The sequence below is a fragment of the Nicotiana tomentosiformis genome, chromosome 11 (genome assembly GCF_000390325.3).
Source record: "Nicotiana tomentosiformis chromosome 11, ASM39032v3, whole genome shotgun sequence".
NCBI classification, from domain to species: domain Eukaryota; kingdom Viridiplantae; phylum Streptophyta; class Magnoliopsida; order Solanales; family Solanaceae; genus Nicotiana; species Nicotiana tomentosiformis.
The window spans coordinates 4,817,504-4,842,420 of NC_090822.1; the positions used below are offsets into that span (position 1 = coordinate 4,817,504).

General features: G+C 35.2%; 2 protein-coding genes across 3 annotated transcripts; both read right to left on the minus strand.

The window, feature by feature from the left end:
* Nucleotides 1-4,328: 4,328 nt before the first annotated feature.
* On the minus strand, nucleotides 4,329-11,368 carry LOC104095662 (cytochrome c oxidase subunit 6b-3). Its single transcript, XM_009601866.4, has 4 exons — nucleotides 11,193-11,368; nucleotides 9,010-9,098; nucleotides 7,461-7,542; nucleotides 4,329-4,612 (listed from the first exon to the last, which is right to left on the minus strand). Exons 1-4 carry the CDS (start codon nucleotides 11,202-11,204, stop codon nucleotides 4,559-4,561), a joined length of 237 nt encoding a protein of 78 aa, XP_009600161.1. The 5' UTR covers nucleotides 11,205-11,368; the 3' UTR covers nucleotides 4,329-4,558.
* A 6,236-nt stretch (nucleotides 11,369-17,604) lies between these two features.
* Nucleotides 17,605-24,067, minus strand: LOC104095739 (protein FLX-like 4). 2 transcript variants are annotated; one of them, XM_009601964.4, is made up of 4 exons: nucleotides 23,949-24,067; nucleotides 19,357-19,964; nucleotides 18,180-18,319; nucleotides 17,605-18,076 (listed from the first exon to the last, which is right to left on the minus strand). In XM_009601964.4, the coding sequence occupies exons 2-4, from the start codon at nucleotides 19,890-19,892 to the stop codon at nucleotides 17,829-17,831; spliced, it is 924 nt and encodes a 307-aa protein (XP_009600259.1). In that variant the 5' UTR covers nucleotides 19,893-19,964; nucleotides 23,949-24,067; the 3' UTR covers nucleotides 17,605-17,828. The 2 variants fall into 2 exon arrangements, with proteins under 2 accessions (XP_009600259.1, XP_009600324.1); XM_009602029.4 differs by having other exon boundaries at nucleotides 19,357-19,967; nucleotides 23,949-24,044.
* Between the last annotated feature and the right edge of the window lie 850 nt (nucleotides 24,068-24,917).

A 24,917-nucleotide genomic window follows, 5' to 3' on the forward strand; every position in this document is an offset into this window, starting at 1 on the left:
AACCCTCGAAGGGCCGTTGGGAGGCCCGTTCTCACGGTAAGGCCCTTCTTCGAATAGGTAACATCTGGCTCTTTTATTCGCATCATACTTACCCTATTTTCTTCACTTTTCCTTTTGCAGGTTTGCCTAAGACCATTGAGATTAGGCCTTTAGTAGGGGAGGAGGATACGTCCGTTGACCCCTCCACTTTAGGGCAGCTCGGGACTGCAGTAAGAAAAAAGAAAAAAAGGAAGGCTCCGGGCTCCCTGAGCTCAGAGAGGACGAAGCCAAATAAAAAGTTTGGCCCGTAAGCCAAAGGAAAGTTCTAGCTCTCGAGCGCCCGACTCGGATTTGCTTTATCGGCTCAGGGATGGGATCGGAGAAGATGATTTTTTCATGGCCCACAGGCCGACATTCCTCGAAGAGCGAGCAGCCTTTGAAGAGGAGATCCATGAGGCTGATCCCCCTCAGGCCTGGGGGGTTTGATGAGGAGACTGGGGCCAAGACTTCCCGGAATGCCGACCACGCCCCGAAATGAGGCACCCGGTGTAATAGAGATTTCAGGATCGCATTCCTATAGCGAGTCCATGCTCGAGGAGGCCCGAGCAGGAAAGGAGAGGTCTAACGAAGGGCGACCTGGAGGTGCCGAGAAAGGGGTCGTCTTCAAAAGTCGGCGGGCTAAATTTGAGCCCGAAGTTAGTCAACCAATTCCCTACCCCGAGCGTAGATCCCGACCACAAGAGGTCGATAGTCATCACCATCCTGGAGGATGCCCGGGTTCTTTCCGCTCCCGTGGGAGTAGCGAGCCACCTTCGATGTCTGGTGACCGAAGAAAACCAGGCTAAAATGAACGAGGCGGACGTGCCATGCATGTTCAACGAGGCGCAGCAGGCACTGAATCGGGTAAGATATCATTACGATCTTTCGACCTTTGACTTAATTCTTGATATTTCTCATGTCTTATTTATTTTACCCTTTAGCAGGCCTCGGTGCTCCATCACGAAAGATTTCTTCGGTACCGGGTCGAGGTTAACCAGCTCGAGGCCGAGATCAAGGAGCTTGCTGAGAAAAGAGACACGTATAAGCTTCTCAGCGAGCAACACGAAGGGGTCGTAAAGAATCTCCAAGCCGAGATGGATGCGGCTCAGAAGGAGCATGCTGACTTGGTCGAAAAGGTAAAGGTTTTCGAAGTTAGCAATGAGGATTTAGCCGTGGCGACTAACGACCAAACCTCGCAGGTTCAACAGAAGATTGACCGGATCGACCAACTCCGAGCTTAAATGAACGAGGTCCAATCCATGGCTAATGTGTAAAATATAATAGGTTATGTATAAAATTTTCGACGTGAAACATAAATTTATGTGTAAAAATTATAAAAATTGTAATAAATAGTAGATATGAATCCATAACTTTAAAAATATAATAGGTTCAATTCTAAAAATTTTAAATGTTGAACTTATAGAATTAAAATCCTAGATCCGCCGTGACTATATATGATCCTATTTGTGCAAATCGCCCCAAAGGAAAAGGCAAAAGGGAATTAGATACTGTAGCCTTTATAATTTTTGGACTATAACAATTTGTATAAACTTTAGAAGCACCAATATTTGTAGTTCATAGACAAGTGTTACCCTTTTTTCTAATATTTAATCGTATCAACTTTATTGGTAAAAATTCTACTCTGACACGTGAATGAATCGCATGATGACACGATATCCCCATTCTATTTACTTGTACGTTCGAATTCACTCTTTGCTTAAAACTATTGTACTATTACTAGGCAATCTTTCTCTCTGTTTTGCTAGCATTGTGGCTCACAACGACAATCAATAAGATCTTTCTTATTTTTTAATTGTTTAATTTTATTTATTTATTCACAACATTAATAATTTGATTCTTCAATTCATTCGATTGAACTTCGATTCGAACCGATTGCTAGTGACCTCGTTAAAAATAAATTTCATTATTTATCCTAAAATATTTTTGGATTAAACATCAACCATTCTAAATGGTCCTACAAAATTAGTAGGCGTTTGGAGACAATAATTGTAAGTTTTGAAAAAGAGTATTATTTGGAGTTAAGTTGAAAAATGATATTTGGAATTTGAAATTATATTCGGACATACATTTTACTTGAAAAAAATATTGCAATTTTGTGATTGGGAAAACAAAAATTTCCGAAATTTTTGAAAAAGTGGTTTTCAATTTTCGAAAATATTTTCAAAAACTTAGCAAAATTTCATAGACAAAACACGTTTTTTGAAAAAAAAATATTTATTTGTGGACAAACTAAAGCAAGTTTCTATTTCTATTAAAGTTGATCTGATTTGGTATAGTCCGTGTAACGTGTAAAATGTGACATTTTCGTGTTTATTTGGTATAGGATATGAATAATGAATCTGATGAACTTGCTTGGAATGTTCTTAAAAATCAGCCTTTTATTTATGGATATCTTTCTTTTCTCATTTGATTTTTACTCCTTCTCCTATCTTTGATTTGATTAAGGAAAAAAATAATATTGATTTGTTTTCTTATTTTTATTTTTATTTTTTTGAAATTTAGGTAAATTCGAGTTATATTCCTATTTAATTATTAAACTTTTAAAAAATATAAAACTATTAATATTTATTATTATCATGTGTTATTGTTCTCGCGTCATGCCTAATTTTTTCTGAAATTATGAAAGATTAGTAATTACTCCGACTGCCTCTATTTATGTGTCATAGGTCGGATTTCGAGAGTCAAATTTTTTTAATTTTTTATCATAAACTCGGATATAAAATCTTTAAACTTCTTAAAATAAAATTTACATATGTGAAAACTACTTAAAAAATATTATAAGCCACAATAATTCAAAATTCAAAATTTTTGAAAGACATGAAAGAATCACTTTATTAACTTTCGAAATTCGAACACCGCTATATAAATTGAAACGGACCAAGTACATTAGCCGAGGCATATCACATGGACAACACGGCCTAGATAAACCTAATTACCTGTTCTTTTTTCTCATAGCCTTTGACCTGGACTTGGCTTGGATTAAAGGACAAAAGTACACTTGTATATGATTCTTTAAGTATTCATTTATAATTAATTTATTGTCTTGGATTTGACCAAGACAGCAAGGAGAAGAAAGATGTATGCTAGTGTATATATAATACTTAATTAGACCTAAGTTAAGACCTACTTAGTTAAATAAGTGAATAAAAGTAAGGAATGTATCAAGAAATACCTTATTTAAAAGATTAGGCCAATAAATTAATCCTAGAATTACATATCGATTCTTTTTAACTTTGATTAATTAAAAACCGAACATTGCAAAAGAATAAATTTATATATAGTTAGTCTAGTAAATCTTTGAAGTTTGAACTCATATATATCAATTTCTTTCAACAAAGGAAACTAGAAAAGAAAAATTATAATGTTGTTTTCCAAGTTTTTCTCTCTGACATATTTATTGCAGACCTAGTAAACTCATGCAGTTTGATGTAAACTTCTCCTCTAAGATTACTAAAGAGAGACTTGTTTGTCACAACTAGGACCGTCAAATTTGCCCCAAGCCCAAATGACACACCCAATCAGTCCAACACGTTGGGCTGGTTATTGACCCACCTCTCTAACGTTGGGCTAATTTTTAGTCCAAATTGATCCATGAATAACTTTGTCAAAATATCTCAAAAATATTTTTATTTTTTTTATATGTGACGATAACAAAAGAAAAAAAAAATCTTATTTAATAATTATACAATTCATGAAAAAATAACACATTAAAGTAAAAAAGCTTAATAAGAGTTGAGCGGGTTAGATTATGACCCAAATTTTAGCTCATCTTGACCCAACTCATATCAGCCCAAGTAACTATTGGACGAGGGAGCAATTAAAAAATAGCCAGATTTACAAGTGTTAATTGAAAAATAGTCACAAGTTCAAAAGTAATCGAAATTTAGCCACTTTTCATGTAAAGATAAATCTGAACGAAAACACTGTTCAAAATTCGAAAAATATTCCAGCTCATACACAAATGCTGCAATCTCCAGTATATTATGCTGGACCGGTCCGTGTTGCAGCAGCAAAATAATGACTATTTTTCAATGACTTTGCAAATGCTGGCCATTTTTAAATTACCAATCCGAAAACTGACTAGCCCGTGCTATTTTTACATTGGAAGAGTCATTTGACACGCCCATTTATTGACTCAACATATTTTGACCTGCCCAAAATCGGCCCAACCCTCCCATTTGACATCCCTAGTCACAATTTTGTTATAAATCAGCAGGTATCTTCTTTGTCAATAAAAGAAATAAGACTGATTCCCAACATGAGAAGAAAACCAAAGCAGAAAGAACACATAAAAAAACATGTCTTTAACCTTTGAATAAACAATTATGAAATCCAAGGAATAAAAACAGAGAAACTGTATAAAGCTGCAGGGCTTTTCAAGTGATAACAAGTAGAAAGAAATTCCTTATTGATGATCCCTTGACAATTCAAAAGAAAACAAGGTTTTACCCTTTCAAACAAAAACATTAAATGGAAACCAATGTATCATAACAAGGATGCTGCAATCTGATGTTTCAAATTAAAGAGGACCCGGGAAAGTCCCGTTCTCCCTCTGTTCGTTCCACCTCTCAACCTGCAGAAACAGGCGAATTAAGATAAAGTTATTACTAGTTATGGCGAAAGATAAAGGAATTCATCGTTTCGACATAGGAAAGATGGAATAATATTACACAACCGGACTGCATTGATCAAGTGCAAGTATCAAGGACTAATAAAAGCATACGCTATGAGATGTCTAATTGCGACAAACTAAAAGACAAATTAAATCATCGCATCTTAAAGCCTTTGACTTCGCTAGAAACAGAACAGAAACAAGGGATCCAGATTGGTGATACCAACTACTTGGGATTAGTCACTGTTCTTTTTAATTTAGTTACATCCACGACTCCACATAGGGATAATTGTCAGACTTAGAGAATCTCTTCATCAAAAAAAAAAAAAAAAAAAGAGGGAATCTCTAGCTTTAGAGTATCTTAATTTGCATAGTACAGATTATTTAGGTGGCGTTGGGTTCAAAATTTGGAAGAAGAGTGTTATGCAAAGGAAGAAAAGCTTTTACAAATTGCATAGGTAGGGTTTGGTTACTAGTGATTCTTATAACCAACCCGAACTTTTTTTGAGATTAAATGGCAGTTAATTGATTTAGAGCCTTTGAACCAACTCCTTAAACCCTTCATTAAGTCATGACATGTGCCTGTCATAACCATGTCAGATGTATTGTCACCCAAAATACATAAGAACTTGTGGAAATCATATATATCCGGGTTAGATAGATGTTATTATTGTCATGTCAGAGTCAAGAGACCATGAACTTGTTTGCTAAAAAAATATATGGTTGAGATAACTTAATTATCCATCCTAGAAGAAGTGTTGAAGAAAAGAAAAATCAAGTTTGGAGATCACTGAACTTTTAGGGATCGTTTGGTACGGGGATAAGATGTGGGATTAAATTTACTGTCATGTTTGGTTGACGGTATAAATTTAGCACATGATAAATTTATACCGTCAACTAAATATAGTATAAATTTAATCCAAGACTTAATCATGGATATCCCACCTTATCCCAACAAACTTAGGATTATTTTATCCCACCTCCCAGCTGGGATAAATTAGTCCCGGACAATAATCTCGGGATATTTAGTCGCGTACCCAATGACCCCTTAGTTCCCTTAGCCCAAGTTTATAGCTCTACTCCTTCCTGGTGCACCGAAATGTCTCAAAGTTTACACAGCAGATGCTTTTAGGTGCCCAATTCTTCTAGTCTTTTCTGGTACCTTACTACCAAGGAAAATATAGGACCCATACTAGCAAAAATTAAAAAAAAAATTGATGAAGATTATGGGTAAGATCTGCGTACACACTACCCTCTCCAGACCCCACTTGTAAAAATTCACTGGGTTATTGTTATTGTTGCAAAAATTCAAATATAAAAAGATAAGAGCTACAAACTAATCTCCACTTCAAAGCTCATCAAGACTCTACGTTAACACATTCAAATAAAAGAAAGTTCATCCTTTTAAATTTCTTTAAAGAGAAGAAAAGCCAACTCTTCGCTTTTATGAATGCACAGTCAATCAAAATATACACTTGAAATGGCACCCAAGAGTATGGCCTAAATGCTAATGAAGTTGGAAAGAAAATTACGGGAGACTAGCGGTCGAATCTCAATTGAGGCTAAAAAAACAAATAACTATGTGATTTCTTGTGGTCTGCTTAACCCCTTGGTGAGCAACTTACCTGATACCTATACTAGTGGAAAGATGCCGATCCAGATACCAGACTTTAAAAATGACACTTGAAATGAGATATTAGGGCATGTTTGTTTTGGTATTTCTATTATTTTATAGTCATAGAGTGACTAAGGAAACAATCACACCTCCAGATGGTTGATTATCATGTAGCTAACAATTGCTGACTTGACTCCAAATTAGGAGGCAAAGGTATATGAATCCAACTGTGTGTTTTACGAAGCAAAAAGAAAAGGAAGTGGGAGCTTAAAATGCCTGAGAATTCTTATGGACCAAACACCATTCAGATATGTCTTTAGGAATAAGGTTAGCTCCGACTCACATATATGTGTTGAATGAACAAAATATTTAACCATTGGCCCATCCATATACCAACTCGATGTTGCGGAAGCCGAATATTTAGAGTGATTATATCACAACTACTATATCTAAAGATAGCTAATAAATACTAAGTGAGACAATAATAAAAAGAACACCAGAAGTTTACGAAGTTCGGCAAAATTTGATTTTTGCCTAGTCCTCGACTCAAACTTTATTTCACTCCAAAAATACAAGTGAAATACTACAAGATAGAAAGAAGATTCGAATGCCTTAGGAGATAAGAAGGCAAGTGAGAGATGTTTACAAATGAACAAATCTCTTGCTATTTATAGAAGGGAAATGGCCTTAATAATGTCATGCATGACATCACATTAAGCGTCATCATGCAATGTAAATGCATCTACCAATTTTCTCCTAAAAGGAGGCTTTCAAATGTTCACACTAGTTCACATTAATCTTGTCAAATTCAACACTCGAAACCAATAATGCTTCATTCGGCGTAGTTATTATGGAGGACATGCTGATATCTATAAGCCCTATGATAAAAATATATCCTGATGTGCTCTATTTGAAGAGTTAAGGAGAAGTAGTGAAGTACTTTGTGAATTTGCCTAGTACATTTCTATATTGAAATTCCCCATCATATCAAATTATGGCTTAAACTTCTGTAAAGTTTTCAAAGGCAAGTAAAGCTCCAATAAACAAGCTTGATCAAAAAAAAAAAAATCAAGGAGAGGAAGGGGAGAAGAAATAATGAGAAAACGCAAAGCGGTGAACTATGACCCACCGCAAAGTTCAAGATAACTTACAACTTGAAACACACCAAAATACAAGTTAATAAGCATAACTCACCCATTCACCGGGGCAAAGAGCACGGTAGTATTTCGCAAATTTACCACATTCAGCAGCCTCGTCACCCTTTGCAGCAACACACCTGAAATTTGTGAACAAGAGTTAGTAAAACACCACGAAAATGGTTAAGCCTCAAAACAACAGCTTCAGATAATCGACACATTGCAAGAACGATTCAACGTTGACCAGCTCACAAGGTTAGAAAGCGTTCCATCTGAAATAAACAGTATTATCTTTTGGAGGAATATTGACTTTAATCAATTGTGAGATGAAATGAATGGGATCCCAACCTGCCTAATGTTTCTATTCCCTATGCCATCAGCAATTGAGAGGAAAATTAACACACTAAGTCAGTTTTGGGAAGGTAAATCAGAAAAGACGAAAATGCATCTGGTTAAATGGCAAGTGGTTATGAGGAATAAAGAAGCTAGAGGTTTAGGAGTGAGAAAACTGAAACTCCATAATAAAAGAATACTGTAGAAGGAGTGGATTTGCTCTATGCAGCAGGTGTTTATTTTGTGAGAAAAAAGATTAAGCATCTCCAAACCATCTCTTACTCCATTGTAAATATGATAGACAGATTTAGGATCTCTTTTTAAACATTTGCAGAGTGTAATTGGTTATGCCTTACAGCATAAGAGGTCTTTTGGAAGGTAGACAAGTCAGAAAGCGGGCAAAAGAATGAAGAAGAACTGGAAAACCATCCCTTCTCTGAATCATGTGACCATTTGTTTGGAAAGAAATAGGAGATGTTTTGAAGGCAAAAGCAGTCGTATTTTCATTGTAGAGAATAGATGTTCGCAGAATTTATAATTTTGGCGTAAAGAAAGTGTAGTTGAAACCCAATTTAAGTATTTGGAAGTCTTGAATAGGCTGAGCTGATTATGTAACAGCTATCTCATAATCTCTTTGCTTGTACTTTACAATACCTCCTTGGTACTTTTTTCCCGACTAAAATGTAACCTTTTTTTAAACTAAAACAAAAACAGTATCAACTTTAACGATCTTCTAAAAGCTGATTATATTAGACCCGCAATATTTTTTTCTTTTTTCATAAGATTAAACGCATAAATTAATAGACTTTACCAGGTCTCAGACCAATTCCACGCTGTGCTGGACACTAAATCCACCATATCGTCTCTTTAAACAACTTTTTTTGGTTGGTGGATGAGGGGATGATAAGTGTGTCTACACAACTTTTTATTTTTTCATTTTTGAATCAGTAAAGAGCGTCTACACAATTTATTACATCATAAAATTTAACTATATAGTTTCACGGGAGAAAAGGCATGCATTAAGCAGAACTTCAAACCGTCTGTAGCAGCTTTTCACTATTGAAACTTGAGAGTTCAGCCCCTAGTTTTGCAGATGATTTTAATCCGGTGGAGCTATCCTAGACCAAGCCTTCATTGTACTCTTTCAGATAAGAAATAAGATAAATTCCCTAGTCTATTAAAGGGATTCTAAATCCATTAAATGTCATGTTTATACAAGCAACAATGCAACAAGTCTCTGAAGTATAAAATTGTGTAAAAGCATGGGAGCTTACCTATGAAACTCTACGTAGCGTGTGAAACAGTGCCTTGTTTGATTGGTTGTTGGGAACCTGAAATCAGCTGGAGCAGTTTTAAGTTCAATCTGAAAGGCACACAAAGGAGAAGGAAGAAACAGAATGTCAGTAACAAGTACCACAGCTCTACAAGTAATCCAAGTGAGGTAAAAGATTCACGAAGTAACAGAAAAACAACTTAAAAAGAGAGGTCATAACTGCCGGCCATCTTGCATTTTTTGTTATCAATTTGTTTTTACCTTTTTATCAACATATTACTGAAAACATCAACAATGATAAAGTTTTCTATATTCTGAAATGGAAGTTTTCTGAACACCAAATATGCAGAAACAGATGTATACAATTTAGAACTTCAATCAGAAGCAGATCTAGGATGCTGCACTCAGTGAATTTCAGAAGCCGAAATATAGCTCACACCGAAAACCAAAATATTCAGACCAAACTGAAAATATAATCGAGAAACTTTATATAACAGGTAAACATAGTCACATTATATGGAAAGGAATCAGAAAAAACAAAAACCAGTCCAAAACCAAAAAACATCTTTACCATGATGCTGAAAAAATCACAACCAATCATCACTTTGTTAGCCTTCTTTTCCCCAAATAAAGCTACCCCTCGGAGAATCAAATCCCTAAATATTAAGAGCATTAATACTTTTTTACCCAACTCCAAAATTCTAACTGATGACTAAATGAGCCTATAAATACTCAATTATAAGTGATTCCTTGTCCTCGAAAGTGAAAATCAACAGTAATTTGTGGTAACATCACATGATCCAACTCTTTAAACGCAGTGACACTTAGCAACAGAGAGAAGCTTAAGCAGTCATTTCCACTGACAAACCTCACATAATCTCTATAGTGAAAACTTTGAACGTGTTATTGGCCTTAACTGAATCGTTAACCTGAACATAACTTCAATTATCTTATAACCATCTCACTAAAAAGCAAAATACTTGAAGCTTATTGGCTACAAACTGACAATTTCTATAACTCATTTAAGATGGAGACGGAACCTCAAACCTCAATCTAAATTGCTGCTAAAGCTAAGTACTGTTTCACAAAAGTGCTAAATATTCTTCATTCGATCACCACTTCCTTATTACAGTAGTGTCCGGTCAGCTTGCGCGTACGTCTACTATTTCACATGGTACCTGCTACCTCCTATGACCATAACAGGTACCGAGTAACTCTGCCCACCAAGGCTTCGGTAGATCATTTGATCACCATTCAACACTCAAGCTGAATACAATACCCCAATCCTTTAACTATGCAATCTAGTCATTCAAATTCTTCAACTTTTTTTTCCCCTTGTTTTAGTTCATCATTTATTTTGTCACATTAAAAATGCTTAGACCTTCCCTCTTTCCTTCCTGAGCCGAGGGGCTACCGGAAACAGCCTCTATGCTTTTTTAAAGGCAGGGTAAGGTCTGCGTACACTCTACCCTCCCCAGACCCGACTCGTGGGACTACACTGGGTTTGTTGTTGTTGTTGTTTAAAAAGGCTTAGACCAAAAACTATTACAGACTGCACACCTTTCCATATACCAATTTGCATATTCATCCACAACCTATTGTAGACAATAAATTGCGTCGAGATGTATAGGAATCTTGATCTCCTAAAATTTCAGTGTCTACAAATGCCCCTGCTTCAAGGTTTGTCGGGGTGTAGGCTTGCCGAAACTTGAAGACGAGACTTTGAACTACTCGACCATCGCAACAAATAATTTTGAAACTTGGAGTGTTCGATTTACACGAGAAAGAGATGAAGGGCAGAACTGGTCCCACTGGGCGTGCCACAATTTGTTGACAATAAATTGGGTCGAGATGTATAGGAATTTTGATATGCTAAAATTTCAGTGTCTACACCTATAAAACCAATAACCTCTACAAGGAAATTCTTAAACCAAAAACTAATACTCACCTAATACACCCCACACACAGACATATCTGAGCACACATACAACTAAAGTAACCAGCAACATGGGTTCTTCAAAGAACTGTACAGATCGCCAATAAAATACAGAAATTTTCTAAAAATCGAACTTTTACATTTAATTTACCATATACAAATTGAATCTTTTGAATCTGTAAAACAAGAATGGAATTATTAAATACGAATAGAAGGAAGTTAGGAAATCTGGAATTTTTTTGGGTTACCTCGTCGGCCATGGCTGATGCAAATCAAGCGAAAAGAGCAATGAAGAAACTGCAAAGACGACTGAAAATGAAAAAAGGGGCTATATTATTAATAAGGGTTTGATTATAAGTTGATATAATCTCGGATCCGATTCTTTTGGTTTACCAATTCTGTTATGTTATATTTATTATTTTATATTTTATTATTTTATGTTCCTCCTCATTTTACCCTTTTATTTCGTTTTTTCCTTTTTTGTTTTTTTCCTTTTTTCTTCGACCAAAAAGGTATTTTTTGTTATGAAAATAATTATATTGTGTATGTTCATTTATTACTCCGCTATAGATAATCTTCCTGAAGAAGATTATGTACTCTGTTGAAGTTTATCTACAAGCAGCTGATGCAGGCAGGTTGCAAGCAGCTCAATTAAATGATTTGTAGAAACTTCTTATTAAACAGGCAGGTTGCAAGCAGCTCATGCAGACAGCTTACAAGCAGCTAAAGAAAAGCTTTGCAGCTGCTTCCTGAAAAGCCTCGCAGCTACTTCCTTTCTTCTATAAATAGAGGAGTTTTCGATTCATTATGTACATAAGTTTGAATTTGAATAATATATCAGTTTCTCTCTATACTTGTCTTTACTTTACAGTTTTTATTTTATAACACGTTATCAGCACGAGACTCTGCCATCTCGAGAAAATACTTTAAAAGTATCAGAGGTACGAACTTTCTTTTTCTAAATAATGTCAAATCTTTCTAAACTTGAGTTTGTAGCCCTGGATATATCGGGCAAAAGCTACATGTCTTGGGTGCTTGATGCCGAAATTCATCTTGATGTGATGGGTCTGGCAGACACCATCAAAGATAAAAATCAGGCATCAAACCAAGACCGTACCAAAGCAATGATATTCCTACGCCATCACCTTGATGAGGGCCTGAAAATGAAATATCTTACTGTTAAAGATCCAGTCATACTGTGGAATAATTTGAAAGATAGATATGACCACCTGAAGATGGTCGTTCTTCCACGGGCACGTTATGATTGGACTCATCTAAGGCTACAAGATTTTAAATCTATCAGTGAGTATAATTTTGCTATGTTCAGAATTATTTCCCAATTGAAACTATGTGGTGATAATATTACTGATCATGATATGTTGGAGAAAACTTTCACCACTTTTCATGCCTCGAATATGCTCCTGCAGCAGCAATATCGAGAGATGGGATTTAAAAAATATTCTGAACTTATCTCACATCTTCTTGTAGCCGAGCAACATAATGGGCTATTAATGAAAAACCATGAAAGCCGACCTACTGGTTCTTGTCCATTCCCTGAAGTGAATGAGACGAACTTCCACCAAGCTAAGCGTGGAAGAGGACGTGGCCCTAGTCGTAGTCATGGCCGTGGTCGGGGAGGAAACTCTAATCGTGGTAATAACAATGCACCAAAGAACCCTCCTCACCACCAGCAGTGGAAAAGGAAGGAACAAAAGTATGAAGCGGTGCAAGAAGCAAAGCCAGAAAATGCATGCTATAGATGTGGAGGAAAAAGGCACTGGTCACGTACATGTCGTAAGCCAAAGCACCTGGTTGAGCTATATCAAGTCTCCCTGAAGAAGACAGAGAAAAATGCTGAAGCAAATTTTATTTCTGAAGATAATTTAGACTTCATGCATTTAGATGTAGCTGATTATTTTGCACTCCCAGAAGGAGAAACAAGTCATGTGATCGGTAGTGAATCTGTAGAAATGTAAATATTTTAATTTTTGTTGTTTGTAGTAGATAGTATGGCTATGTAATTATTGTACATAAATAAAAGTTATGCTTTGATAATAATATTTACTATCATATTTATTTTGTTGATGTCATTTTGAAGAATATGGATAATCCTCAAATTATGTTTGGATCAAAGACCAATCACGAAGATATTTGTATAATTGATAGTGGAACAACTCATGCCATATTCAAAGATCAGAAATACTTTTCTTATTTGCATAAGGAAAAAGCAAATGTTTCTACAATTTCTGGTATTATAAGTTTGATTGAAGGCTCCGGAAGAGCTATTATATTTCTGTCTAAGGGAACAAAACTTATTATAAATAATATATTATTCTCCTCCAAGTCCCGAAAAAACTTGTTGAGTTTTATAGATATCCGCCGAAATAGGTATCATGTTGAGACAATAGATGAAATGAACGTGGAATATCTTTGTATTACAAAGAATATTTCTGGCCAGAAATGCATTGTAGAAAAGTTACCAACTTTATCTTCTGGCTTATACTTTTCAAAGATTAGTACAGTTGAAGCACACTCTATCGTAAACCAGAAGTTTACTGATTCAAATACTTTTGTGCTTTGGCATGGCCGTTTGGGCCATCCTGAATCAATAATGATGAGACGAATTACTGAAAATTCGAGTGGGCATCCATTAAAGAACCTGAAGATTCTTACAAATGATGAATTTTCTTGTGATGCTTGTTATCAAGGCAAAATGATCACTAGACCATCACCAATGAAGGTTGGCATTGAGTCCCCTACCTTTTTAGAACGTATACATGGGGATATATGTGGACCTATTCACCCACCAAGTGGGCTGTTTAGATATTTTATGGTCCTAATAGATGCATCTTCAAGATGGTCTCATGTTTGCCTACTATCATCTCGCAACCTGGCATTTGCAAAGTTATTAGCCCAAATAATTCGATTAATATTTCAGTTTCTCTCTATACTTGTCTTTACTTTACAGTTTTTATTTTATAACATTTTTCAATTTAATAGCTTATGTATCAATATTGGGTGATTTCTTTCGATTAGTCCAAGTTTTGATTAATAGAGTTTGCGATAGAATAATTAAGGTACCACAAATTTACCCGAACTCACATTATTATAATAAAAGAATAAGGTTATGTGTCGTTGCTAGTCAGATTTATTTATATACTAATATTAGAACTCATTTAATGCACAGACTATATTAAAGAATGGTAAGCACTTATTCGAGAACATTAGATCATATGATAAATATTAAATTCTCTTAAGCCTCATTTTGTCCGTACTTAATTAATGGAGGTCTGAATCTTAATTATTCAGATCTTAAATATTAAATATTAAGTACATTTATTTTTAAAGTCAGAATTTTAATTATTCAGATTTTAATCATTAAGTAATTTTTTTTACTTCACATTCATTTAATAAGTCTGAATAAATATGTATTTATAACAAAAACTTAATTTCATTAAGATGCTATCATCCACACTCATTATTAACTGTTGCCACCGCATGCCATTATCAATTATCACCAGCAGCACCACCGCCATCCTCAACCATAGCCGCCACCACTACCACCACCCTCATCCTCAACCATAACCACACACTCACCCACCTTAACTACCACCACCAACTACCCCATCACTATCAATAATCATAGCCGGCATCACCCACCATTATAAATCACTACCACCCACCATAACCTTCCTTAATCACAACCGCAACCACCACCATCCACCGTTACAATCCTCAACCATAATCACTATCGCTACCAATCACCACTAGCTACTACCCAAAACCACCACCATCAACCAAAATCACCATCAACCACCACCTATAGTCGGCACTCACAAGCACCTTCGTTAGCTGTCACCACCACCAACTACCATGTATATGTATATATATATATATATATATATATATATATATATATATATATATATATATATATATATATATATATATATATATATATATATATATTATTTGAATTTATATTTAATAATTATTAAATAAAGATAAATTCTATATATTCAGATGTTTAAAAAACAAACAGTCTTGGTCATTTAGTATTCATATCTTAAAACACATCTTAATATTGAGACGTATATTCAGATTCAGATGTCTTAATCTTAATACAATCATATCTCTCTATAACAACATCCCTATATAACAACTATTCACTATAAAAGCTAAGTTTTTCTCAGAATTGATTTTTTAAATTATATTTTTCCTCTCTATAACAGTTTTTACCTATAACAACAACAATAATATTTATAACATAACGCTCTTTATAAAATTACCCCTATATAACAACCATATAGAATTTTTAAGATTACTAATAATAATTCTAAAAATATGCACATAATCTTTTCTATTAAACAAAGTTCATATCTTGCATAAGATATAAGATTAGAAGATTTGCTCATGATATGTTTTTACTTTGGACAAATTCCAAAATATATTTAGATAAAAAATTTAACTGTTAAACTCTTAGCTTATCTTCAAGAGAAAACTATTGGATACATTTTTGCTGAAAATTTGGACACGAACCTTCGTCAATTCATGCATTATATCGTTAGTGAGAGAATGAAATCTACTATACAAGTTATAATAAGTTCTTCCATCGATCTTGAAAAAATTTATTTTTCTAGGTAACTTTAAAATGTCTGCCTTAGAATTTAAATCTTTATACGTTTAGTTATAAATTTATTAATAATGTATTATCTCTTTTTAATACTTATTTGGCCTATCTCTACCCTTCCTCGGACCCGTCATGGTCAAACTCTCACACCTCCTAACCGGAGCGTCTATGTACAAATTTCTCCTGAATTTGGGAAACGGACATTATCTTCGATGGTCAAGATCGACCAATGTTTTGGTGGACAACTAGAGGACAGATTTGTCTTTTTATATTCATATTTGTTTTAATCGTCCAATTTACCTTTAATGAAGTTATAAGGATTTTTATTTCATCTAATTAAAAAATCCATAACCATACTTATATACTTATTTACAACAATAATTAGTGCAAACACTGACTTAAATCTTGAGCCGAGAGTTTATCGGAAACTAACCTCTCTAGGGGTAAGGTCTGCATATACACTAACCTCCCCAGATCACACATGTAAAAATACACTGGATATATTATTATTGTACTAGCTTAAATCTTGAATTCACCTCTGTATACGGCTAAGATTGCGGTATGAGAGAATAGCGGTGGTTATTGGGTAACGTAATTTCTTTCCACCTGTTTAAGTATTTGTTGGCAAAGTTACGCAATACTTGTGCTGATCAACAATAGGCAAGTAAGAGAACTTTACATAACTGTCACAGTTTAAACGAAATATAATAAATTTTTAGCATGAAACCAATATTACAGTTGTGGCAGGAAAATATTTATATTTGTAACACACAGTTCCATTAAAATATGAATATTAATTATTAATCCCTAAACATAAGCAATTTGAATGGAAAGTCAATAATTCTTTGTACAAAAATCATGCCTTTTTTTCTCTTTATCTATTAGCTTTCCTTCTTTTTCTTCATCTTCGTAATTTTGTTTTCTGCCGAAGTCAATATATTTTCTAAATTTATTCCATTTGTTTTCTTTTTAATTATCTTTCTTAAGTTTTTCTCTTCCTTCTTTCTTCCTTTCTTAACATAAAAATCTTACTTCGATAATAATATATGTTAATATATACAAAACGCATATATAAAAAATATACATTAAATTAAAACATATAAAATATATAAAAAAAATATACATAAAACATATATCTTCAATTAAGATTACACTTGGAAATGTGAAATATACATAAAAAAAATATATCTTAAATTTAATTAAGATGGCATATAAATATACAAAAAAATATATATACATAAAAAAATACATCCTGAATTAAAATGGCACTTGACATATAAAATATACTTGAAATATACGTTAAAAATACATCTTAAAATAAGATGGCACTTCACAAATAAACATACAATTATATACATAAAATACATTTTGAATTAAAGTGATACTTGATATACAAAGTATAAAAGACGTATAAATCAATACATCTTGAATTTAGGTAGCATTCACATATGCATCAGATTTTCAAAAATGGAGTGAACAAGATGAATGTTGGAAAGGGAGAATGGAAATAGACAAAAAAGTACTTACTCTGATTAGTGAGTCAGTTAACTTATTAAATGTTGAGCTTAATTTTTATAATATGCTAATAATGAAAAAAAAAATGCTCTTTATAGAATAAACAATAAATGATGCTATTTTTTTAAAATAATAGTTAAAAAAGGATCAAACGTGTAAAAAAGCCAAATATATATATGTATTATTAAGGTACATACAACTAACCCGGATACCACCGTTATGAAGAAAAAAAGTTACTTGCAAATTAGTTTTAAAGGCCATGCCTATCAAAATCCAACTACATAGTGCATTTCTATCAGTTTGTCTAGAAGAGCTAAAGAGGCAGTCCGATACATAAGGCATCTCGCGTTCACGCAAGGTCCGGGGAGGACCGCACCCCAAGTAGTGCGATATAGCCAGTCTACCCTAAAGAAAGTAAAAGTCCTTTACTCTTGAGCCATAAGACAAAGAACTTTCATTCCCTACAACTCCCCTAAAGGCCCCAAAGCAAGTGCAGGTAAAAATAGTTGACATACTGAATAAAATGTACAATTCTATTGGAAGCTATAATCTTTTGAAACTACATAAGCATTGCTTCAAGCCTGCAAATCCTACATTGGAGCTACTAAAAGCCTCTTAATTAAACACGAAAGAAATCGCGTTGGTAAAATTTGGATTAAAATTCTATGGATGCAAAACTAGGTGACATCTCAGAAGATTCAACTCGGCCAAGCTTAACAAGCTACACATAGCAGAAAATTCAGCTCCTCGCTTGTGGAGCATCATAACCTCCTCCCCATGTAGCGTTGCCGCCAGTACCAGGAGGAGGTGGAGTTACCGCACTTACAGCTATGCTACTTCCATATGGATACATTCCCTCTCCCATTGCGCCAGCGGCCACTGGGATATGAGGTATCTGATAACCGTCTACATGGGGTGTACCGTGCATAGCAGGAGCGGGATACATGGGATCTGAATTCATGTAGGGCCGAGCATAAGGATCAAAACCTACAGAACATGAAAATACTCAGTGTGTTATGAACAATAGAAATATAATAAGGAGCCCAAAACTAGCATACATTGATGTGCCAAAAACTAGCATACTGATTACCTTGAGCTCTTTTCTCGGCATTTAACACCTCAGCGCGCAATCTCTCCACTTCTTTAGCCATGGCAATCAAGTCTTTCTCCATAAGTTTCATGTGCTCAACTTTCTCTATGTTTGAACCTTTTTCATACTCGAAGGTCTTACTGCATGTTCCATGAAGATAAAACATTAGGAAAATACTCTGTAATTCGCGTCTCGAACAATCATGATTGCAGAATGCAGGAATTTTACAAGCAACATAGTCCTCCCTTCGCCCCCAAGGAATGCAGTCACATGGACATCTTGTCAACACTGACAGGGTCCAAATCCTATACTCTAACAATCCATAGCAATATTATATTTAAGTGAACTTTAGAAGTTCGACATATTTACTGATTAAAAAAAGAAAAAGGAAGTTCGACATATCCATAATTGTAAAAACATGAATGTTTAAGATGGTTATATGACCATACAAGATTCGAAAAGATTAAAGAACAAAGTGTACAAGTAGTGCATATGGAACATAAAATGAGATAAGGTCGTCTAAGATGGTTCAACTATTTTGCATAGACCTCCATATGCATCAGTTCATCAGTGCATAGGTGGGACACCAAAATGACTGAGTAAGAGCAAACATGAAGAGATAAACCTAAAATCACATAAAGAGAATTTATCTCAAAAGACCTAAAATCTCTCAAAATCGTTCCAGACTTGGTTAAGAGCAAACAGAAAGAAACAAAGGATCCATAAAGGCAATAACAACTAAACAAAAGGTTTAGTTATTGTTGTTGCACTCACATTAGATCCGGTGTTTTTCACAAATCCCTTTATTCTAGTTAGAAACTTGTACATTCTATATGAATAAGTGTGAGATTTAGAGAACCTCTAGTTTTATAGAACCCCTAATTAGTCTTAAAAGACAAAATATTAGTACTGGAATAAATGTGTCTATACAGAGCATCATGAATACAAAGAATTCGTAAAACCGACCCCAACTAGTTTGGAAATGTGGCATAATTGATTGATATTTAGCCAGACACCTTGCCAACAAATTAACCAAGATTTTTCAAGGGTAACGGGTAGGAGAATTCTTTCATGCTTCCACCTAAACAACAAGTCAAGACAATTAAATAGTAACGACCTGTGGTTTTATCTTTTTTCCTGGAGGAAGGATTGGTAAAAAAGACATGCTTCGACTTACCGCAGCTTCTGGTGTTCTTTCCTTAAGGTATCAAGTTCAGCATGCATCTCAGGTAGCTTCTTGATATCTGCACGAGCTCTTTCCAATTCCTGCATAGCTTGATGTATTTTTCCGCTCAGCTCCATATTGGCCGTTACCAAGCTTCGTGCCTCCAAATGTGCCTCTTGCACATCCTTCCTCGCACTCTCACCGGCTCTAAGTTCAACCTCCATCTTGGCAATCTTGTCAAGCAACAATCGAATCTGGATGTCACTTTCTGTTTGGCTACTTCTTATATGTTCTTTGAGTTTCTCTACTTCTCGCTGAGCAGCAGCAAGATCCTGCTTCAAGGCAACATACGTAGCTGCCAACCGATGATTGTCTCCAGCAAGTTGTTCCAACTCTGCTGCCCGAGCAGCCAATCTATTGTCCCGAAGCTCGGGAGGAGGAAGTGGATCAATGCGACGGCGGCCAGCAGACAATTCTTCATGAAGCACCATTCCTGGAGCTTGTATTGACCGTCCATATGATGCTGGTACTTGTCTTCTGGAGGCCATCTATTCACTTGGCCCCAGAACTAAGAAGGGTCAATACTTGTTTTACGATTTCAATAATTAGGAAATATTTACCTGCTTTAGAGAGAGAATAAACTATGAGACTTTTATTTTAAATAACTGCAACTTACCAATTTTAGGCTAGGAGCTTAAGTTTCGTAAACTAACAGGGCTATAAATCATAAAAGGTACATAATGCTAATCTGGGAAAGACCAATATCATAAAACATGGTAATAGAACTAAAACAGTGCATTTCTTGGCTTGTAGAAAAATTAAGCATATAAGCATATAAGCACGTCCAATGATTGCATGCACCTTTTAGAACTCTAGGTGTACTATTAACCACACACCAGTTATGTGTCACATTCCAATTTAACCAATTAAGAATAGAAAACGAGCACGGCTTGGCAGGGATGCAGAAGCTGCAGCTAAGCGATGGAGAATTACATCAAAAGGTTAGTTATTCCATAAACAATGTGGTTTCTTCACAACCTTGAAATATTTTGCTGAGGAAGAGAAAAAGACAGATGTACAGTCACTTGGCGGCTCTTTCAGGATTACAAGTAACAGGGAGCCAAGGGTGACAAAGGAACTTCAGCAGCTTGTTAGCACATATGCATCATGAGAAGAATAACAGGTTTAATGTACTAATACCTGAGAGAGCCTTTCTCTACATAAGGAAGCCAGCGGAAGGAGCATTAAAAGATACATAGTTTTGGGAGATGAAATGGGCATCTACTGTAAGGCACATAATTTAAAATGTTGTTCTTTAGATTTTTCTAACTTGTGTTAAATTCTTGTTGAGCTTTGGTTTAAGTAGCATTAGTATTCACTAGACTATTAGCTCTAGCTTCACCTTTTCTGAAGCAAACTTCCAAACTCGTTAATAGAAATGTGTACTCTGTGTAAGAACAATTTCTCAGATGAACACCAGCAACTTAAGCACATGAAAAATGTTGATCAAAGAAAAATGTGTTGCTCCATACATCTTTTATTTCAGAACCAGCGTCCTCCTTTTTGACCTTTTACAGCTGGAATCGCTTCACTAAAATTAAATAAATAATAGCAACGGCACCAGGCATCCTTGGGAAACTCAAGCATACTTACATAGTTACACTCGACAAGATACACTGAGACAAAAGTTGAGAGATTGCACCATGTTTACCTCGCTACACTGCTCTTAGTGCTCATGCCTTTCCTCTAAATAATCAAAGTCTAATAGGCATCTGTGCCTAATGCCTCTAACTGTTAGTAAGACACTATTTATTCACCTCATATTTTCATCACAAATACATTTATTCACCTGATAGTTATCTCCGTTGTTCCTTGAGCCGAGAGTCTATCGGAAACAACCTCTCTAACTCTACAAGATAGGGGTAAGGTCTGTGTACACACTACACTTCCCAGACCCCATTTATGGGAATACACTGGGTTTGTTGTTGTTGTTGTTGTTGTTGTTGTTATTTATTCACCTGATAAGCAAAGGAAACAGGAAGATCCCGTCTTTTTCTATTTCCATTTGGAGCAACAATTGCATCTCGGATCATAAAGATTTACCAAAAAAGTAAAATGATGCAGAAAATCTAGACCAAGTTTTAGTCATATTCGTAGCAAATATAGATAGCTAACATAATTTTCCAGTACTTATTCATTTGATACGGAAAGGAAGCAGGAGCATCTGGTTTATTATTCTATTTATTCCAATCATAGAGAAAACTACAATCTTCAGTTGAATTATTCCTCAAGAAAAATTGGAGAATCTTAATTCAACTTAGAAGATATCGGCTAAGTTTTAAACGGAAGAGGGGAAACAGGTAAGTAGACAAGGATATTTTTCATACTTGTATATTTAAAGAACCAGTCGTCACCTTTTAAACATTTTAGCACCGCCACTTCAGGAAAAATCAACCAAATTCATGCCAAAAAGACGAAGCAACATTCACTAAGTGCTGCTCCATCAAACGGCCCACATTAAACCAAATCCTCCCATAAACACACATATCTGTTTGAGCCTTTTAGCTATTTATCCTATGACAAAGAAGAGGGTCAGTGACAGATCTTTTTGCCTTCTAAGTTAACTGGTTTCTTTTCTCATTTGAATGAGTGTTTTTTCTTTTGGTTGGTTGGGGGGGTGGTTAAGGCGATCGCAAAGATTCTCATGCACAATCAAACGGCCCACAGTAAACCAATCTTTCCATAAACACAAATATCTGTTTAGCCTTTTAGCAAATGGGCTTAGCTCTATGTTGCTTGGACTCTCCGAAAATGTCGATGGGTGCGTGCCGGATCCTCCAAAAGTAGTGCATTTTTGGAGGATCTGACACGGGTGCGGCAGCTGTTTTGGAGAGTCCGCGCAACATAGGCTTAGCTTACATCTGCTATTGACATTTACTACCTTGTCCCAATAGTATAATTTGGCTGCGAAAAGGTACCTAGGCAATTCTTTACTGCTTGTTTTGGTCCATTTATCCTATGACAAAGAAGAGGGGAGAAGTGACAGATCTTTTGCCTTTTAAGTTAACTGGGTTTTTTAGGTTCAATATCTTTTCTAATTTGGATGAGTGTGTGTGTGCGCGCGCGTGGGGGGGGGGGGGGGGGTTTAGGGGGTTCTTAAAGTTTGAAGATACTAATGTTCAGCAAATGTTATGGTCCCCTTCGATTACTCTTCAAACACGTTCCTCTATATTAGTTCATGACACTAATTTCAATTTCAAATAGCTATGATACTCCAGTTGCTTTCCTAACAGAGGCAAAATGATGCCTGACGAGGGGAAAAGAAAAGCAAGTTTTCTTCCCAAGTACTAGCCTTTATCTCTCAACATTCATTTGGGTTTTAATAAGAAATGCTCCCACCATAATTTCCACTATACTATCTCTAGCAATTCAAGAAAAAGCTTGCCCGCTCTGCACAAAAATACAGAAAGATTCTCATATATCAATTTCGGGAGAACGTTATGGTCTTTCCCTCAAAGTAATCCTTTTATAAAGTTGTTAATCTCATACAATTCAATCCTTCCAAGCTTTACAACTGCACAAAGTAATATTCCAACCAAAGAATAAAAACATATTGCATTTTCTTCCCCACGAAGAGAGCGATAGAAAAAAAAGAAAACTATCTTCAACCAATCAGGATAATGAAAACACTTGCACTAATTTCTTATCTAAAGAACAAACAAATAAATGTGCATCAGAAATTATTAAACTTAATACCACTGCCTCTACAATGACTTTCCAGCACCATGAGGTTTCAAGTTCAAATCAAAAGACATTAGGCGACTGCTTCTATCAGCCTAAGTCTTGCTGGGCAGAGTTACCCATTTAGTCTGTACTTATATTGGTGGGAGGTAACAGATATCCGGTGGAATATTAGAGGTGCGAACGAACACCACTGTCAATTAAAAAAATTATGACTTTCCAAAAGAAAACAGCCCCCACTACACCCCCACACCTCGTTCAGGATCATGAGGTTTCACGTTCAAAAGTGGAGTCAAAAGACACTAGGTGACTTCTTCCCATCTGTCTACGTCTCAGTGGACAGAGTTACCCGTAACCGTGCTGATGGGAGATAGCAAGTGCCCAATGGAATAGTCGAGGTGTTCGCAAACTGACACCATCAACATAAAAAAAATAATTTTCCAGAAGGAAACAGTCTCCCCACCAACAACCCCCCCCCCCCCCCCAAATAACCTACCAACCCACAAACACATGATACAAACCTTTTCAGGGTAAAATCCCAAGAGGGTCAATGCAAAACAGAGTGAACATAGCAAAAGATAAACAAAATCAAAGAGGCCATATAAACAAATAAACAAAACAAGCCCACAGCTAGAATGTACTCAATAGGTAACAAGGGCTATACATTTATACTTTATCAATGACATAAGAAAGATCAAAACATTTTAACATAACATAATCTCTTCCTTAAACTAATAAAATATTCAATTCAACAAGAACAGACTAGAAGAAAAAAATATCCTTTTTTAATCAAGAATGGGCGGAAAGATTTAAGGATTTCTAATCAAAATTAAAGCATACCCAGAAGAAGAAAAAGATCATACCTTGGTATTTATAATTTCTACCTGAAAGAAGAACTCTAAGACTTTATACCGTATAAGAGGCATTCGAGGGTTGTGTTTTTCATGAGTTCAAGATATATGAAGGAGAAAATAGAAATATCACAAAAAGTACAAAACTTTTGTTGTCTTTTTTAGTTGCATTTTCTTTAATTTTGCAAATTTGGTCCCTCTAATTGCAAAACTTGATAATGTGGACTTTTTGTTCTAAGTTTCCATATAAATAAATGTTACTTATAAAATAGACATTGTAGCACCCCTAAAAATTATTGCAAAGTATTATGTCATCTAATCCCATATTTGGAAAGTTATATAGATGATTCCCATTAGGGATAAGTAGTTTGGAGCATGTTAGAAATGATAACGGAAAAAATATGTCCAAAGTGATTTAAGGTCTAATTTCAAATTATATGTATCCCTTGAAAATAATGTTCCGTCATGAATAAGAGCGTTGGTAAACTCTTTTGTTAATGGCAGGGGCTCATATGACCCAAACTCTTGCTAATGACAGGGGTTTATCTGACCTGAGCTATTAACGGAGGATAAAATTAGATCATTTTGCATAGTTCAGAGGTAAATTTAAATATTCTCCCTATAACTTATGCTTTGTCGACGAATAAGGGCAAGTGTGAGCTCTTTTGCTAATGGTAAAGGCTCATATGACCCGAACTATTTCTACTTGCAAGAGCTTATTTGACCTGAAATAGTAATAGAAGACAAAATTAGATCATTTCGCATAATTCATGGGCAAATTTTAATATTTGTCCTATGTTAACTAATGCTTCATCGGTGAATAAGAGCATGTGTGAGCTCTTTTGCTAATGGCATGGGCTCATATGACCCGAAATATTGCTAGTGGCAGAGGCTCATGTGACCAAAATTTTTAACGAAGGATAAAATTAGATCATTTCGATTAGTTCAGGGGAAAATTTGAACATTTTTTCTTTAACTAAT

What these genes read in the sequence shown, in the direction of transcription:
- LOC104095739 (XM_009601964.4), bottom strand. Translation starts at nt 19,892, where the DNA reads ATGGCCTCCAGAAGACAAGTACCAGCATCATATGGACGGTCAATACAA. An exon ending in AAAGAACACCAGAAGCTGCG is followed by an intron (nt 18,320 to 19,356) that starts GTAAGTCGAAGC and finishes TGGAACATGCAG; the next exon opens with TAAGACCTTCGAGTATGAAA. An exon ending in TGCCGAGAAAAGAGCTCAAG is followed by an intron (nt 18,077 to 18,179) that starts GTAATCAGTATG and finishes CATGTTCTGTAG; the next exon opens with GTTTTGATCCTTATGCTCGG.
- LOC104095662 (XM_009601866.4), bottom strand. An exon ending in CGCTACGTAGAGTTTCATAG is followed by an intron (nt 7,543 to 9,009) that starts GTAAGCTCCCAT and finishes CACAAATTTCAG; the next exon opens with GTGTGTTGCTGCAAAGGGTG. An exon ending in CTCTTTGCCCCGGTGAATGG is followed by an intron (nt 4,613 to 7,460) that starts GTGAGTTATGCT and finishes CTGTTTCTGCAG; the next exon opens with GTTGAGAGGTGGAACGAACA.